The 19,933-nt window shown below is 37.8% G+C and overlaps 1 protein-coding gene across 4 annotated transcripts in view; it reads right to left on the minus strand.

Annotated features, from left to right (window-relative positions):
* Positions 1-19,933, minus strand: part of DNAH5 (dynein axonemal heavy chain 5) — a 210,628-nt gene that overhangs the window by 56,501 nt on the left and 134,194 nt on the right. For 3 of the 4 annotated variants that reach the window (XM_084881713.1, XM_084881711.1, XM_084881710.1), the window contains exons 44-52: positions 19,259-19,435; positions 18,682-18,883; positions 17,779-17,921; positions 17,010-17,144; positions 7,491-7,613; positions 7,083-7,296; positions 5,711-5,934; positions 3,788-3,986; positions 1,556-1,728 (exon numbers count right to left, since the gene is read on the minus strand). In XM_084881713.1, the coding sequence (XP_084737839.1) occupies positions 1,556-1,728; positions 3,788-3,986; positions 5,711-5,934; positions 7,083-7,296; positions 7,491-7,613; positions 17,010-17,144; positions 17,779-17,921; positions 18,682-18,883; positions 19,259-19,435 (1,590 nt within the window). The remainder of the gene's footprint in view (positions 1-1,555; positions 1,729-3,787; positions 3,987-5,710; positions 5,935-7,082; positions 7,297-7,490; positions 7,614-17,009; positions 17,145-17,778; positions 17,922-18,681; positions 18,884-19,258; positions 19,436-19,933) is intronic. The other variant, XM_084881712.1, reaches the window with a different exon arrangement.

Genomic DNA, 19,933 nt, shown 5'->3' on the forward strand with positions numbered 1-19,933 from the left:
ATCTTCAATTTGAGCAATTATGAAATCCTAGGCCAATGAGATTTTGTCTCCAGTAGGTACTTAGTCATGAAGTGATCTTGGTATTATTTATTCACAAAATGTTTTCCTTTTGTTTCTTCTTCCTTTTAATTATTAAATCCAACAAACTATCTATGCTTCCTGAGACACATAACTCTTACTCAACTATTAATTAGAAACTAATTTCAAAATTTTATTTCTATTTCACTTTGAAAGAACATTTGCATATATAATTCAGTATAAATGTCTCAGGTTCTGGATAATTTAGAGTTTTCAAGCTAAATGCCTCATGCTGGGGAGATCCAACCCCAGAACAAACTTTCTGTCTTCCCTTCTCTCCCAGACTTATTCCAGCCTTGCAGAAATGCCTTTCTCCCACTCTTCCATTTTCAGCGGGAGGGTTGACTAGCTAACTCCTACAATTTTCTCCATTTCTAAGATGCAGTGATAATTAGAGAGGACAATTTATAATTATGAGTTCATACCTCCTGTTTAAATCTAAGTAATAGAAGAAAGCCTTGAGTTTTCTTCTTTCAAACTAAAAGGATATAATCTAAAGAAGTAATTCACGTAAATGATATGAGAATGTCATTCACGTAAATAATATGAGAATTAATTCACATAAATGATATGAGAATAACCAATTTTAAATGTCATTTCTTCCATCACAGATAAATTAGGTCATATAAGTTATCAAGTGAATAATATATTTTATTTACAACCTTAGAGGATCAACTGTCCTATGAATGGATACCTCAATGACTAATATGGCAAAGTAGAAAGGAAACTATTTTCTTAGTGGATTTCATTCTAACAGAATTTTCATCCAACTGGAAGTCAACTATTTATGCCATATTTTTCAATCATTATTTCTAACTGTGGTGAAATACATTTAACATAAAACTTATCATCTTAACCATTTAAGGGTATAGTTTAATGGCAGTAAGTACATTCACATTGTTGAATGTACACAAAACCATTTTTATCTTGCAAAGATGAAGTTATACCATGAAACACTCCCAATTCTCTCTTCCACCAAGTCCCTAGCAACCACTTTTCTTCTTTTTGTCCTTATGAAGTTGACTACCCTAGGTATCTCATTTAAGTGAATCATTCAGTAATTGTCTTTTAGTGACTGGCTTATTTTGCTTAACATAATGTCTTCAAAAGTTTTACACTATTTTTTATAGTTATCTTTTGCATGATGCAAAAAGTAATCAGAATTCTTGCCTGTGCTTTGAACTCAGATGTCAACCACATTGATTCTATGTAGTGAAAATATTGAGCTGGAAGCTATATAGCAGCAACAGTGAATAAAATTATCACATCACACATTTGAAGTACACATGCTCTGATTTTAAACCTATATGTGTCACATATTGCATTCAGTTTAGAAATTAAATTGAAATGTAACACTGCATTTATTTTTAAACTATAAATTCTCCTAGGAGATGAAAATGAAAGAGAAGGGGAAAATCCTGGTGGGAAACCAATAGTCTGCCACTTTGGGGAGGTACTAATGGGTGTGGCCACTGACCTTAACTAAGTGGACCATCGCATCCTCAAAGAATACCAAATCCATGCCGGCACCTCGGACACTCTCGTTATAGAGCTGCAGGAACATATTCAAACGCTCCTTTAGATGATCAAAAGACTCAATTGGCTCATAAACTTTGGGCATCTCAGAATCAGCCTCTTCAGATGTTTCTCCTAGGATTGGGGAAGAATCAATTGTCTTCAATTCACTTGGCTTTATTATTTCCTTCAATGTAAATTAGTACACCCATAACTCCATGATTTAACACTATATAACATTGATTTTCATCCAAATGTCATATTACGTATTTTTTTATTAGAATTATTGTGATTCTATACAGTCATAGCTCTTTCCTGACCAGAAAGGGTCAACTTCAAATAATTTCATAAATACTGAATTTAACTTGTATTCATAGTTAAACATTGTCATTTCAAGGATCCTCCCAGAGATATTCACCTATTCATCCAAATGAAGATCAAATAAAGTAACAATTTAATGTCAAAGTCAGCAACAGAGGCTAAGAATTACATTATTTTTAATAAGAATAAAAAGGTCATTGCATCTGCTCAGGCAATTTTTATAATTCAGAAATTTCAGGTTAGTGATAAGGATAGAAGTAAATTTGGGGGAAAGGCGGTAGTGGGTTGAGGGAAAATAAATAATGATTTCCTAAATAAATAAACATATTGAATTATTTCATTGGGAAACTATTAAAATCAATATATTTTTAATTAGAAACATATACAAGCCTAAAACTTTTCCAACTTTGACTATAAAGCATAATACCAAAGAGAAAGCTAAACTGAGTACATATAAATTCATATCAAGTAACAGTAACAGGGGAAAAAAAGTGACACATTCATTGAATATACTAATAACTGAGAAATTCATTGGGTACTAAAAAAGTGAGTGGATCCTCCAAATCTAATAGTAATTATTTCCTATTGACCCTGTCCTAATATAATTTTGTATTAACCTTTTTATGACAAGGAAAGAAAATTGATTTAACATAATCATTAACATGGCCTATTTGCAAAGCTCTGACATTTCAACAGTCATGTCACTGCTTCGAGGAACAAAGTGCTTTGAAGTCACAAAAGATTAAGTGTTTGCCTCAAGACGCCACCCCCCTAAAATACATTTGTGCTTTGCTCCTTGAAAATCATAATCCAAATATGCATCTTTCTGAATTAGAGGAAATAAAATACATAAATTCTAATTACCTAGCAAATGCTCTTACGGTTATGGCATTTTTGTATTTGTGTGACCTGATTTAAAATAAAATGCGTCAGCATCTTTCTGTAGAAGGTACCTTCCAACTGCACAGCCAGCAATAAACCTTCTTTTACACTTTTCAATCAGAAATTGGGATCACATGCATCCTGATTTAGTCTAGAAAGGGGCTGCCTCTTCGTTTTCAATCATTTAAAAGATATACATAGCATGTGTTTAAACATGCCTTTTTAAATTTGGAAATTAACTTAAAATTCATCCTCAGTTTGGAAGAGGTCATTCAATAAAAGAAAGAAAACAATATTCTACTTAAGCTCAGTTATTTCTAAGAGGAAAAAATAATTGGAGCAATACTTCTTTTCATAAGAAAAGTAAAATATGTCTCAATTTTTCATGGAACCATAAGCTCAAAAGCTTGCCTCCACGTCACCCATCTCTTTCTAATTATATTCTGTGGCCCTCTCAGATAGTTTGAGGTTCTTCTTTTTACTGTGAACACTCGGTATGACCCAAATAATAATCATCATTTTTGCTGCCTTTCATTCAGCAGTGACTATGAGCCACAGATGGCCCAAGCCCTTCTGCAGACAGCATTTCATTTATTCCCCACAGTGCTCCATGATGCCTATATGAATATTTCCATTTTTATAAATGAGGAGAATGAGGTGCAGTCAAGTTCAGAGACTTGCCCAGCTAATGTGTGACAATTCACTTCCTCACATCTGCGTCTGTGTGACAGCTGTAAGTCCCAAGTGCTCTATTCTGTCCTATCCTATTTCCCAACTCTACCTTACAATCCAAGACTCGTATGCATAAAAAGTAGTTAAACTCTGAACTCCAGGAGTATTCACTTTCTTAACCATTCTATATTTGTTGAATGCTTAGCATGGTCCCAGGTTTGTTTCAGTAAAGTTTACTGGACATTCAGCATCCCTAAACTGAACCTTCTATCTTCAGATATCCCTTTGAAGAATTTCAAATTCTGCTTCAATAGTTTACCTGTTGGTTCGGGTGCATCCCTCAAGAAATCCACAAAATAAGCGTCGATTCCACAATCCACTAAGAGTTTTTTCTCTTCACCAAACGCCTCCTCCACCAAACTCACTAAAGCCTTATCAAACCAGATCACATCATCTGACACCGTGAAACGATCAGCTATCACACGTTTACACTCATGCTTCCAGAGCCTTAACAGTTCCTGCAGAAAGCATAGTGAAAATGTGCTACTGTTGGCCATTATGGCAGAGGTGGGAATTCAAGGTCACAATATTGTAGAGTACCATCCTTACTGATATAAGGTGCTACATTTTGAAAAGTTAGGTTAAGGTATACTTCATTTCAAATCTGTGTCATTCAAGAATATTAAACAGAAAGTAGGTCCTATTCATTTTCATTCTTTAAATTAAAATGAAAACATCTCTAGACAAAATACTAAAATCACTCTGATCAACCGACAAACTAATATTCTATATGAATAATTAGTCTGTATTACTCATGTGGCCAGACCATAAAATAAAAATGCAATGTATAAATAACTCTCACTTACACTATTGAAGTATAACAAAGGTATAATTACCTAACACCATATGATGATAATTTTAGGCAAAAAAAAAAAAAAAAAAAAATGGCAATCACCTAGGCTAGATAATTCAGGGCCAAAAGCTAACTGGAAGTTGAAGAAATAATAGTCCAATACATCTGTCCCCATAGCAAGCAGAACAAATGTTTGCCTAAGCTCATTGATATGGAAGACTGATGGAAATGTCTTAACTTGGCAACATTTTGCAAGTTGGAAGGGTTTTAAGCCATTATATTTCTAATGATAGAATGCCATGTAGTTGTCAAAATATAAAAGGAGTGCAGTAAAAATATATTCAATGATTCAGTTAAAATAAAAGTTCATGATAAAAAACAATTGCTAAAACTATTTATACTGATTTAAAATAAACATCAAAAAATGGCTACTCGAAAAGTAATACCGGAGAACTCTATTCCATCATGCCATTCATTTGTCAATAACTTTGAAGTTAAAAAGTTCATTGCTGTTAAAGTTGCTCTCGCATCTCTGTAACAAGGAGAGTAAGTTTTCACCAAAATATCTTGTGTTAGAGTCAACTAGTGCAGATTCCTACTTCGTGAGCATCTGGGTAACATTGTTTCTCTAATAGTCAACACACTGTGCCTGGTGACTGTTTAGTTGATATCTCAACTATTTCTGCATTTTATGTACCCTAAAAGCCATTTGCTTAACGACCTCTTTGGTTCCATAAAAGGCTGAAAGAGAGGCCAAGGTCACATTAGCCTGAGCTCACAGGCCATGCTTTGGTTCCTTATTCAAAAGGAAATTCTATAATGCTAGGAACTATTATATTCCAGTGGGTGTACAAATGCTCATTTTTCTGTCAAATGGATTTTCTTCTATTTTGCTCTTTTTCAATGTTAACAATACACAATTCTTTCTGTGCATTCAGTTATATGGAAAGAAAAGATCATGAATGAATAACAACAAATGGTTTCTTTTTTTCAATTTTGATTATTTTAAAAATAATTACTTTTTAAGTTAAAATGTCCTGTTTAAAATATGAAGATTCTTATACAATAAAATCAACAGTGACCTGTTCCATTATTTAGTATAAAAAACACCGTATGATGAGAAAAGAAAATCAATTGTTCCTTTTACTCTATTAATAGAAAATAACTATGTATACCACTTCCTTAAACATAATCCTAATTTCATTAGAATTTTAAGTAAATTTTTCTGACACTGTTTCTTTATTTGTATTAATTTAAAAACAGCAAAGAAAAAAAAAATCCGCTCTAAAACATCTAAAAATGTTGTCAGAATGCCACTAAAGATTACATTTCTAAGTGTAGGGTGCATGGTGAATAAAAATGTCATATGTCTTTCTATGTATTACTTACATCTGGTTCCTTGATAACCTCTGAGGTGGTGTTCAGCATTCCCTGCCAGATCCTAGAAAGATCTCGAAGATTAAATACGTAATGGAATTTTGCAGGGGTGGGGAGCATTTTCATCTTCGTCATCTGCCACAGTCGGCGTGTCAGGGGAACCAACTTTGTCACTGAATCTCTCACTTCCTCTGAGAAACCCCTTGGGATACAGTAGTAGCCTGTCCCAATGACACCTGAAAGGGGAAAAGAGGCTTAACATTTTGACTGACAATCCAAATCAACTAAATTAAAATGAAAAACATCATAATGCAGAGTTTGCACAAATATAATTACACATTTTAATACACAACTACAAATTAAGGAAATTTACAGTGTTCTCTTATCTTTAACACCTAAAAAGTAGATACAAGTTCAAGTATGTTAGCACTCAAATACTGAAAAGTTGATTAAGAAATACTACTGCAACTCTAGCTGAACTAATTCAATATTATTAAATGGGTAACTGATAAATATATAAAGATGCCTTATGAAAAAGATAAGAAAGAGGGAGATTTTGTAGCTGCTCTAAGATTTATCTGTTCTTTTGTTGAACTTACACACATTATAAAGCATTTTAATTTACCTTATATAAAACACTTTCCAGGTCCGACCCCTAAGAAAGATAATTAAAAATGGTAACAGTCATACTTTCTGCTCCATTTTACTTTTCCCAAGTCTAGGTAATTCACATGCCATTAGGTTTCCAAACCTTTGCCCGCTGCTGTAATTGAAGGCAGGTGCTGCCTAGGGTGATAGGTTGACATTTTGGTCTGCCAGAAATTAATTAGGGGAATCCTAAGGAGTTCCTTCTCAGTATCAGGTTCAGAAATACTAAATTAATACTTAAGACAAATGACATAAGTTACACTCTTTTTCTGCAAAGAATAATTCCAAAATCGGTTACAAGTCATTTCTATTACTCAATTAAATAATTATGATTATCTATTGGGCTTGTGTTTCTTCAATAAAATTATTCCTGAAATACTACATATGTAATCAATCAATGATTTATTACTCTATAAATTATTCTGAAGATGAGACTATAATTAATCTCAGTGCAAAATTATTTCTTTGGCCAGAATCATTATATGGGTTGGTTTAAGTACCAGCTGTATAAACTTTTGGCATGATTACTGTATCCATCTTGACTTCAAATGTGTGTGTCCAAATGATCTCATTATGTAAGTCCTTATATAAACAAAATATACTACTTGGAATGATAAGGGAAACAGATTAAGGAGCCACTGAGTGCTCCTTCTGTGTTGACCTCTAGGAATATACTTCTCATTGGAACACAAAGAACTGCTCTTCCCTCCCCAAGCCCCATCAGCGCTCATCTTACCAAAGATCTTGTCCATGGAAGCATCCGAGGGCAACGTGCAGTTAAATATAGAGAACTGCCTCTTGAGTCTTTGGGGTATATCGTTGCGTCCACCCCCTGGATGGATCATGGCTGCCAAAAGCTGAATGTCCACAATGCTGGAAAACTCCCCAGGCTTCTCTAGGTTATAAAAGCCACTCTGTTCCATCAGCTGTCGAACTATCTCATTAGTAACCTAGGAAAGACAACTTTCAGAATTAAAATGTCACTCCCTTATATGCTGGAACCTAACTTCTTGAATGCTTCAAATCAATGGATGTAATGGGAAGTCAAAAATTATATGTTGGAAAATCAGAAAAAAAAATATTGATTCATCAAAGAATAAGTCAATGTTGAATTAAAGAAAGTGCACAATAAGACTCGACATACCTGGTCTCCCCACTCATTGATAACTGGCATATTCACATCATCGATAAAAACAGTCATCTTCTTTCCTGCGGGAGGGCCATATGTTGTACCCATGCGTTTATCCACATAACTCTCTATTGTCCTCTGTTAAAGAAAGCCAACAGAAACATCTGTGAAAATATCCCCTAAAACATGGTCAATTATTGTAAAAATTTAGGGACACATGAATTGACAAGAATTACTCAGAAAAAACAACCCAAACTCCCCTTACATCTGGAATGCAGAGAGCAAAGTGCCTAAATTATATTGATAATGTTTACAACCTTTGAAAACATGATTTATTTTAGGGGTAAATAAAATTCTAATCCATGTAGCTGAAACCGGTTTGGCTCAGTGGATAAAGCATCGGTCTGCGGACTGAAAGGTCCCAGGTTCGATTCCGGTCAAGGGCATGTACATTGGTTGCGAGCACATCCCTGGTAGGGGGTGTGCAGGAGGCAGCTGGTTGATGTTTCTCTCTCATCAACGTTTCTAGCTATCTCTCTCCCTTCCTCATCTCTAAAATATCAATAAGATATATTTTTTTTAAAAATTCTAATCCATGTAAAATTTTAATGGGATGGGACGCTTCTTTTCTACAGATTTACTTTTGCCTCATTATGCCTATGTTGCTGACACTCTAACCCCCACCCCACACTGTTCAAAGAGGCCAGTCTTTTTAATGAAGGACAGAGGTAAACAGAGCTTCTTAGAACTGGGCTCTGAGCAACTCAGCCTGCTGTAGGCAGAAGATGGTTCTCCCCCCCCTCCGTGAGGAGGCTGCCACCTGGCTTCTGTGGTCTGACGCCATCCAGACTCACTGCTTTGGAGCAAATGCACTCTGCATCGCATCGCTTTTCATCCTTGAGACAAAATGAGAATAGCACCCACCCACCTCTGCTCTCTCATTCCCACATTCTGAGCTTAGGTGGCACAGGAGACTACACTGTGCTCTATAAAAACACTTCCCTAGCAATATGAAATAAACCTTAAAACTGATTAAAATACTAATGCAATGTTATGTGTCAATTACACTTCAATTAAAAAAAAACTGGTGGAAGGAGTGTTGAAAGGGATAAGAGGAACGTGGAACAAGGACCCCAGATGGTTGACCATGATGTTAGCATTTCCATGGTAGTACTATGTAGTTTGTAAATTAATCAGTCATTTAAAATGTATGCACTGATTAACCAGAGCTAGCCTCACAAAGAAAACAGAAAGGGCCTTGTGGTTCCCATGCTCTAGCCAGGGATCAGGAACTTTTCCCTGCAAGGGCCATTTGGATATTTACGACATCATTCCCCGGCCATACAAAATTATCAACTTAAAAATTAGCCTGCTATATTTGGTCAAATATTTAATTAACTCAGCCCTAATGCCTTGGCAGGGCCAGACCAAATGAGTTTAAAGGCTTTATATGGCCTGAGAGCCCGATGTTCCCCACCCCTGCTTTAGTAAAGGATGAAAGATTTATGGGATCTAAAGAGACATCAGAGTATACCCGACCTGCTTTAGAAGCTCAGTCTTAAAGACCTCATTTCAATCCTACCACTATACAGATCCTTGATCTTAAGTCATATTAAAGATAATGAATAAATATAGGAGAAACTGGAGGTATACTGACATAAAATGCATTCTCCTTTTATCCAAAGAAGTGTTCTCTTATTTCATGATGAGTAAACCAGTAAAAAATGACTTTAATATCCAACGTACAACCACAAAATAAGGCCATGATATAAGCAAAAAATCTATGCTTCTGTCCTTGGAAATGGTCACAGTTTGGTAATTTTAAATTTTAAGTTTCTATCCTCATTTTAACAAATAATAAATAGCAAAGGATATGAAATTTTTTCACCATTTTTATATAGAAAGATATATAAATATATCACAACTCATTCAATTGCAAAACAAATCTCCCATGACAACAGTGCAATGGCAGAAAGAATTTTATATTCCCTGACATAGAAGCAAATTCTTTGAAGTAATGAACTAGGCTAAATTTAGCTCTGCTTTCCAACGAATTTAAATGCATAAGGCAATTAATAATATTCCGACACCTCTCTCTGGCACTAGAGCCTTCCAGGCATTCCCGGGTCTATTTGTGAGAACACACAGGCACATAAAGATTTTATGTCTTCTAAGAACTAAAAGCCATAGGTGGACTAAATGAGATAATATGAAGCAATAGCCACATACCTGCACTTTCTTCCCCTTCATGATGACCTAATTTCTTTGAATAGCAGGAAATTAATAGTAAGCTATCTATATCATAAAAGAGCTAATTTGACAAAAAACAAAGTAGGGAGAACAAATAAGTAGCTTGTGAACGTAGAGTTGAGACTTCTTTCTGTTTTTAGAATTGCTTCCCATTAAATAGTTACCTAATGAATTCTGAAGTTTGCTGGGACCTCCTGAAGGCCTGAAACACAGTAATTGTAATGTAATATAATGCTATGTGTCGATTACACATCTATTGGATAATGTGTGGGGAAACCACAAACTTGGACTGGTATCTCCAACTAGACTTCCCCACCTGTATAATCCATTGCACAACAAAATCGACACATCTAAACATAAACAACTCCACTATCCCCTCTCCAGTCCTCTGGAGATGCGCAGCCACATCTCTTCCATCTTGTTCTCCAACTCCACAGCCAGAACGAACTCCCTAAGCGGCAATGTAACCCTACACAATACTCTAGTGGTTCCCCATTAATGATTTACAGGGATCTCCATAACGCTCCCTGCTTACCACTCCAGTCTCATTTCTAAACACTCTTCAGTCTCTTTGTTCCAGCCCTTCAAGGTCATGATTCATTCAGATACATTTACCAATAAAAACATACCTTAGACTGATGCTCATCTCACAGGCTGGCTTACAGTGTTCATTATGGTACCTTATTTACATATTCCTAGAGTAGCCATTTCTAATCAAGAGAAACCTCTCAGGATAAGCATTATGCCAAACACAACTTCTGAAGTACTGATATAAATAAATGTTCTTTCTTAAATGTTACTTCTCTCAACCCAGCTATTGATTTAAAAAATTTTGAACCTGGCCAGTATGGCTCAATGGTTGAATATTGAGCCATGAACTAAGAGGTTATCAGTTTGATTCCTGGTCAGGACACATGCCTTGGTTGCAGACTCCATCTCCTATAGGGAATATGCAGGAAACAGCTCATTAATGTTTCTATCTCTCTCTATCCCTCTCCCTTCTGTTCTCTCTAAAATCAATAAAAACATATTTTTAAATTTTTTGAAATCTTTAGCAAGTGCTTGGATTATGAAAAGTTTATACTGTTCCCTGAGAATAAACAAAAAAAAATTTACTTTGAAATCTGGGAATGGTAGTCAGCATGACATCATCGCAAGCAATTTACAGAACCAAACAAAGGACCCCAGTGTTGTTGTTTATCTCATACACAGATGGAAAACCAGGGTTATCCCAGTTATGTCAGTGGTGCTTTAAGAAATAAAAACTATATGTTTAGGGATCCAGACAGACTTAGAAATAGAGGAATGGAGGTGAGGAAAGCTGCCCCTCTCCATTCTAAGCTAGCAGTCCTAAGAGCTACTGGGGCAATTCAATTTTCTCAATTAATTTCTTAATAGATTATTAAGCCTCTATAATTCCGGAAATTAATATAACAGAAATATTCAATTTCCCCAGATCATGATCAATTCTTTCATTATACTGATTTCTGTAATCCCCTAAAGAAACTCATCCCCCTTCCTCTGGGCTATCCAATGCTTACATTACACCACGAGCAGCACTTATCACATCAGCTACGCCTGATTGTGTACATGCCTACTCCAGTCTGACAGAGGGAGATGGATTGCATTGGAAGGGGTACTGGCAGGGTTCCATACAGCTGAGGAGGTTGTGCACTGCCCAATTTTTGGATTTACCATTCATATGACCGTCTCTGTGAATGGGACATAGCATAAACCTGCATAACCGGCATGGCCTATTCAATAGCTTTGATTAGGTTTCAGTCAGAAAAAAAAAAAAAAAGGATTCAACTGCTACTAGTACTTCTCCCACTAACATTGTCATTTGATGTAAGTCACTTAGTATGTCTAAATCACAGCTCAAAAGTGGGAGTGTATGTAACGATGCATAAATCATACATATATCCACATATGTGTATATAGGCATATGATATAATGATAAAATATATATATGAAAGCACTTAGTGACCTTAATGTATTATAAAAAAGAGATATTTTATTATTACTGTACATATCTCTATATATCAGCACTTGAATCATTTTCCATACATTTTACATCTAATTATATTGAAATATGAAATATACTTAATTTTATGCTTCCATTTATCTGCTACTAGTATTTAGCTAAAACATAAAAATGGAGAGTTTATTCTCTTTATTAAAAAATCTACTGCCTAGCTTTCTGGTGGGTAATGACATCCCCACGTCAGCATGCCTCCTTCATTCCTCTCCAAGAAGAGAGAAGACAAAGCACAAGAAGAAGCGCCTGGTACAGAGTCCAGTCCCTACTATCTGGATGTTAAATGCCCAGGATGCTATGAAATCACCACCATCTTTAGTCATGCACCAATGATAGTTGCATGTGTTGGTGTCCCACGGTCCTCTGTCAGCCAACAGGAGGAAAGGCAAGGTTTGCAGAGGATGCTCCTTCGGAAGGAAGCAGAAGTCAAAGCACCTGAGTGGAGGTGAGTGGGGAACAATCCCAATAAATGCATCTTGGATACAAAATAAATCTACTGCCTATGTAAGATCTTCCCGTGTTATTACAATTCATGCAAACCAAATGAAAATGGTCTTAGACTAAGACTTAAAATGTACACTATAAATAGTAAAATGGTATCTCAAAATGCAATGGTGCATAATTACAAAGCAAAAATAAAACAAATGCACTACTAAGTAATGAATCAATTATTTGAATATCAATGTGGATAAAGAACAGCCATTAGAAGGAAACACATGGGTGAGCTGGGAAAGCACCATGGAAGGCATTGGAATCAGTTTTCTCTCTCGGGTTTTGCTACCAACTGTGTGAACTCAGATACTTTAATCTCCCTCCATCTGAGTGCATTAATATTAACAGTAAAACCTGACATTTTTAGGGAACTTCACCATGAAAAAATACTTCCACATAATCTCCCTCTGCAAAATAGTCTTCCAATTGTGTTTTGAGGAGTCAGAAGAATGTTCTGCCAATGCAGGGACTGCTGCAGGAACCAAGGATGAGACTAGAAGGGGTCTCAGAAGCCCAGCTCCAATCCTACCACAGCAAATCCTTGGCTCCTTGTTTTGTAGCTTAGCCTTCTGCCTAAAATTGCATTTTAAAACACAGTTCTGAGTCTAGAAAAAAATATGGAATTTCCTTCCCAGCTCTTTGATTCTTATTTTTCTAAGAAAAAAAAATCTATTGATATGCAAACCATTTATAACACTGTTACATTCAAAACACTTTATGATTATTTTTAGAAGAGATAAATTCAGAATTTAGAAATTCTCTTAAGAAACTTTCACTTTCTTCTTACCTTTCTGTATTGCTTAAATTTTGAAAGATATGTATGGGTTACTCTTTAAAAAAATAGAAAAATACATTAAAACAGTATTTGCTTGTGAAAAGAAATCTAATTTTCAAGACCAACTGAGCCCTAATCGGTTTGGCTCAGTGGCTAGAGCATCGCCCTGCAGACTGAAAGGTCCCAGGTTCAATTCCTGTCAAGAGCATGTATCTTGGTTGTGAGCACATCCCCAGTAAGAGGTGTGCAGGCGGCAGCTGATCAATGTTTCTCTCTCATCGATGTTTCTAACTCTCTATCCCTCTCCCTTCCTCTCTGTAAAAAAATCAATAAAATATATATATTTTTTAAAAAGACCAACTAAATTCTCTCCACCAAAGAATAGGGTGACATGTAATTTTTGCCCAAAGCACATACTTTTGATCATGACAGGGCATGCCATTAATTATTAATCTCAGACAACGGAAGTAAACTAGACTGTCCCAGGCAAAGAGGGACATACAGCCAGTCCTTCTACTGATGAAAGATATGAGAGTGATAGCATACAGAAAGGAAACCCTGATGAAAGTAAATGTGTCCTGAATAGACTGTGTGCTATCACGGCAGCACAGGATGATTGGACAGTGCTGTTTTCTCATCTAGACTTTCAACTTGGTTTGGATTCAGATAAGTAGGAGATACGGAGACAAATGAGTGGCTCCATCAGCCCATGTTTAGCATAAAAGGCTGTAAATTACAGTGAGAATGTTAATTACAGCAGTTTGGCTAATCGAAAGCTTCCTAAAACTAATGACTCTAACTTAATCAAAAGCTTGAGTGCTCAGCAGTCAAAACAGACACTAAACGGAGTATATGATCCTGTGATGTTTCTGAACATAAACGAAAGAATTGCTGATACCACCGCCACACTGAGGGGCAGGAGGGAATTGGTCTAAAGTAGTTGTGAATCAGAAAATCCTGCTTCATAATTCTTCTTATCGTCACACTTCAATATGGTACCATTGTTAGAAGTATATTATATAGTTTATGAGCTTGCATATCAACAAAGCGGTTGCTTTCTAGATAATACACTAGATAATTTTTTTCCAGAAAAAAATTAATAAATATATCATGTTAAAGAGACATATGCCAACGTTACAGGTTCAATCCCCAGTCAGGGTACATATAAGAGACATAGACCACAGATCTTTACCACCTTAAAGAGGTAAATGTCACCAAGAGTTACTAAACAGGTCTTATTCTATACTAAAAAAGGTGGCTGGACTTCTCCCCAGGTCTTAGGAGAGAGCCTTTAAATCCATGGGATTTCCTGAGTAACAGGAATATTTCTGTAATTCACAGTGGGTCCCTCAGAACACACATGTCAGAAAAACCATATGAGGATTGGGACTTTGGGGTATGAGTTATCAGCTTATCTCCTTGGATGGGAGAAGACTTGGAGACTGAGTTCCATCACTTACATAGCCAATGATTCAACCAACCATGCCTACGTAATGAAACCCAATAAAAACTCTGGATACCGTACTTCAAGTGAGCTTTCTGGTTGTTGATATACACCATGTGGTTAGAGAGTAATGCATTCTGGGGACACAGCAGGTAAGCATTTGCCTCCCAAACTTTGCCCCATGTGTCTTTATTTGGCTGATCCTGATTCATAACTTTTACTTTAAAACCATAACCCTATTTTTTTTAATTGATTTTACACAGAGAGGAATTGAGAGGTACAGAGAATTAGAAACATCGATGAGAGAGAAACACCAACCAGCTGTCTCTTGCACACCCCCCACTGGGGTGTACCACAACCAAGGTACATGCCCTTGACCAGAATTGAACCCGGGACCTTTCAGTCCGCAGGCCGACGCTCTATCCACTGAGCCAAACCGATCCCGGCTAAAACCATAACCCAAGGCACAGCATTTTCCTACACTCTGCGAGTCATTCTAGTGAATTATCAAAACTGAGAGGGTCATATGGACCCCAGAATTTGTAGGCAGTTGTTCCCAAGAGCTGAAGGGCTGGACCCCTTGAGCCTGAGACTGTTATTTGAAGTGAGGGAGTCTTGTGGGAGCCTTAGCCCTTCATTTGTAAAGTCTTTAGTGACTCCAGGTGGTTTCTATTAGAATTGTACTGCAGTCCTAAAGATTTAATCCAGTCTCAAAAAAAAAGGGAATAGCTAGACAATTACCCAACATAATGAAGAAGAAAAAAAAATACAAATCATGCTTTGATTTTAAAATCTGCATCCACAAGTAGAATTACAATTTTAACTTGTAAAGAGAATATACTCCTAAAGTAAAAGTAACAGAAGTTCTTTAAATGTAGAATATCAAGGAATGTTTACAATGTTGGCATCTTGCCAGCCTGGGATACTTTAATGTGCTGTTCCCCAAACACAAAATACCACTGCTGGGTCCCTTCCACCCAGACCTTCCCTTTGAGAGACCAGTAAGCCAGGACAGGTCACAGGGAAACAGGCAGGTAGCTGAACAAACTGGCAGGTACACAGATACAGAAGGTCACCGCCCTAGCGAGAACATCTAGGCCCCAGCTGTATTTCAGCTCCAGACCCAGAAAAGCAGCAAATCCAGGTGAGTGACACCAGGACCAGCTGCAATGACTAGGGACCTGACACTGGCCAATCAGTGGAGACCACCACCCTAAAGGAGCATGACTAGAAAACATGACTATTCTGCTGAAACCTTCCCCTGCCGCCTCCTCTAAGAGTCCCACCTACAAGAGAGACATAAAAGCCTGCAGACAAAGAACCCGACATGCGCTCTCCCTCTGGGGAGCAGCTCCCGCCATTCCTTTTCCCTTCTTCTTCCCTCTTTCCTTTCCTCACAGGCACACATCTCCTAAACTCTAAAGGACCCCGTGAGGCTTGCAACCAGGGTAGCAATGGGCAGTGGCAGCTCATTCCAGACTAAACCCTGACCCTATTCCCAAAGCCCCCTTTTCTCTGACTTCCCAGGGAGTGAGGGCAGCCCAGCCTAGGCTCTCCTGTTGCCTCTTCTATGCTAAGCCCTTTCTTATGCAAATTGACCATCACTCTAAACAAGATGGCTGCCCCCATGTGGTCAAAGATGGCCACTACAAGATGGCCAGCAGGGGAGGGCAGTTGGGGGATACCAGGCCTACAGGGGAGGGCAGTTAGGGGTGACCAGGCAGGCATGGGAGGGCAGTTAGAGGCTACCAGGCCTGCAGGGGAGTACAATTAAGGGTGGCCATACTTTCAGGGGAGGCTAGTTGGGGGTGAACAGCCTGGCAGAGGAAGACAGTTAGGGGTGACAATGCCTGCTGGGGAGGGCAGTTGGGGCAATTGGGATGGCAAGGGAGCAGTTAGGCATCGATCAGGCTGGCAAGGGAGTGGTTATAGGGTGATCAGGCTGGCAGACAGGCAAGCAGTTGGGATCCAGCAGTCCTGGATTGTGAGAGGGATGTCCGACTGCCCTCAAGGGGTCTCATATTGGAGAGGGTGCAGGCTGGGCTGAAGGACACACCCCCATGCATGAATTTTGTGCACCAGGCCTCTAGAATAGTAACAAACTGCTTCCTTTCTTGACTGCAAACTCCTGCTCGCACATTTCTTTGGGCCAGTGCATGCCAGCACAGGGACTCAAAGACTGGCATTTGGTAACAACAGTAAGGAGAGGAAGTAGGTTTCTGTGGAGGAATAACTATTTCTTTCAGTCCACTTTCAATTTTGCAGGCTTTTCTACATAGATATTTTGAACAGGATCTAGGTTTTTCAATACCTTATAAAAGTTTTTCATTTCTCTATAACTTAAGATGTTTATATGTTTTAATCTAATTAGGGAGAAATTCCACTGCAGTTGAAGAACAGATAATGGAAGACAGGGATCTATCATGGCTGTGGGGGTGGAGAAGCAGCTCAGCGAGCACAGCAGAACGGTAGAGAGATTGGAGCCTCCAGTTTATCACAAACCTGGGCTGCCAGGCCAACCCCAAGAACTGGTACCTGAAACATGAGTGGGGTGGTTGCAGAAGAAAAGTTCAGACTCTTGGTCATGTGACTTTCAGGGTCATATTTTGACATAAATCCTTTCATTATGACCGTCTTGGCTGTCCCTTGCTCACCGATTAACAGCACAGCCTACAACAGGGGTTGAGAAAGAAATCCAAGAAATATATCAATAGTAAGATGATTGTCATGGGCTGAATTGGCAGTGCCCCTCACTCCCCCCCAGAATCATAGTTTGAAGCTCTGGCCCCTGGTACCTCATAATGTGACTAATATGGAGAAAAGGTCTTCAAAGAGATAATTAAGTTAAAATGGGACCATTAAGGTGAGCCCTACTTCAATCTAACTGGCATCCTTATAAGAGGAGGAAATTTGGATACAAAAAGAAACAGCAGGGAAGGCCATGGGGGATAGTAAGCCATCTGTGAGCCATGGAGAGAGGCTTCAGAAAGAAAGCTAAACCTGCTAACACGTTCGTCTTAGACTTCAAGCCTCCAGAACTGTGGAGGGGGTGTTGGGGGAGAGAGAGGGAAAGTATCTTATTTAAGCCACCCAGTTCTTACACCAGCCCTAGCAAAGTAATATAATAATCCAAAGAGATGGGTTTCTCTTTGAAATAATTAGTTATGAATGAGACCTATTCAATGCTAATATTGTTATTGGAGAATAAGAAGAAGAAGCATACTAATTGGGGTAATATTTAGATTCTCATTCTCAAGTGACATTTTTAAATTTGCAATTTTTAATCAAAGTTAAAGAGCCATACCTTGCCCTGTTTAGCGATGGTTTTAATGAGGAAGTCAGTCCTCACATTGTCAACATTGGGCACCAGGATAGAGCCATATTCCGGGTTGGCATTAGGTGGATACTCATATTCCTCAGTACAGGTGTTCCAGTGCATCCATTTACCTGAGGTAAACAGAACATGCACCTGCCATAGCCATTCCTATTAATAATTTAACTGACTGTAACGAGCAGACATCCTGACATTTCATGAAGACATCTTCCAAAAACTCCCCATAAAATAAAGATCATTAACATCAGAAAGATCTAAGTACTATCCAAGTACGTGTTAGCTGAGTCAGAATTTCCCTAGAAACTATTTCAAATTCGTACTATTAAGAAATATTTCAAAGAATCCTAAAATTTTCTTTTAAATAAGTAGGTTTTTAATAACATAAAAGTGTGTATGAACATACAGAACACTGTGAAAGTAGTATGTACATAAAATCATTTTCAAATGTTTAATATCACAAACTTTTCATTACTCACGTCCTTAATTGTAATCCAAAAATATAAGCCCCTAGGATGCCATATATAAATATTGCATATACTGTATATGTGCATTTCATATCTGTATATGTATGTACTTTAAATATATGTATGCACATATAAATGCTATACACACACACACACACACATTTGGTAAAAATATACTTCACACTTTGTAATGTTTATATAAATTACTGATTGTATCATATGAATAGCTAATATGGATCTGATTTGGGTTTTAAATTTTGTGTTTAATTCATTAAAAGTCCAGTACACAATATTTGAAAAAGAAACAATTAGCTTTCTTCACACATGAAAATTCCCATTTTAATTTTACATGCAATATATATAAAACTGTCCTCGTGCGCTACATACAAATGGAAGTATGCGTCCTCACCATCGGACGTGACATAATAGTCAAACATGGTGTCGGCGGTCCCAGATAGAGGCGGCAGGTCCAAGGCCAGCGTTTCCTGAGACCGCAGCCAGTGCTCCAGCCGGCGCCGGCCCCCCAGCTCCAGCGGGGCCCCCACGCTCCACATCAGGGAGAAGACGTACAGCCTTTCCAGGTGCCCCGGCGTGACCTCCACGCCCTGTTCCTGAACCGAAAGAGCAAAATGTACGTAACTCTCACACCAAAACTTTGCTTTGAGGTTGTAAGGAAAATAGCCAAGGTATAAAAGGGTCAATAGTTTTCCCCAAAAACAAGAACAAGGGAGAGATGAATAAGACTGGGAAACCATGACTGGGAAAGACTGATGTAAAGGAAAACCAACCCAGCTGGTTTGCAAAACCTGCAACTAAATTACAAAACGATGGCTTGCTTTATGGGGGAAAAAAGAAAAATGTGCAGGCCCATGTGTGAAACATCTCCCCTCCTCACAGCTCTAACAAAAGCAACTTCAAATACTGCCCTCTGCACAGTATGACTCCGCCAATGAGAGAGAAATTCTCCAGAAAACGGAGCCACTGACCTTCGGAGGGATCAGACCTTGCAGCATGTGAATGCTCTGCATGATGACAAAGGCCTCGAGCATCTCCATCTTGTATTCTAAGTTCTGAATACTGAAGCGATACAGGGCGGGAAAAGATGTGGTGTACAGCTGTCGAAGAATTTCAGCTTCTTGAGGTGAGCGCTTTTTAAGAAAGCCCTGTCCATTTACAAATTAATGCATGAATTAGATTTAGTAGCACACCAGAGAAATGGTCACTTTGGAACAAAAGCTTTTAAAATATTGATTAATAACAGTAACTAATGATTGTACCACACTTATGATGGGCCAGGCCTTGATAGAAATGCCTTCATGCATTAACTCATTAAATGCTCAAAACAATTCTATGAGGTAAGAGTTATTATCATCCTTCTTTTACATATGAGAAAACTGGAGTCCGGGGAATTTAAATAACACACCCAGGATCCCATAGCTGGTAGGTGGCAAAGCCAGGATTCAAACCCGGAATCTGGCTCCAGCATCCACACAGTCACCTACTTCACTACACATATGCTCAATTTGTGAATCCAAAATGGAGGAAAAGATCTTCAGCTCTTGATTAAAATTTGCTAGAAAAAAAAATAAGAGGACAATAACATGGAAATAATTTTTTAAAACAAAGCAGAATAAAAGGTCAACAAAGGAAATCCATACCCA

This window comes from Pipistrellus hanaki (genome assembly GCF_964339955.1).
Source record: "Pipistrellus hanaki genome assembly, chromosome: 4".
Classification (NCBI taxonomy): domain Eukaryota; kingdom Metazoa; phylum Chordata; class Mammalia; order Chiroptera; family Vespertilionidae; genus Pipistrellus; species Pipistrellus hanaki.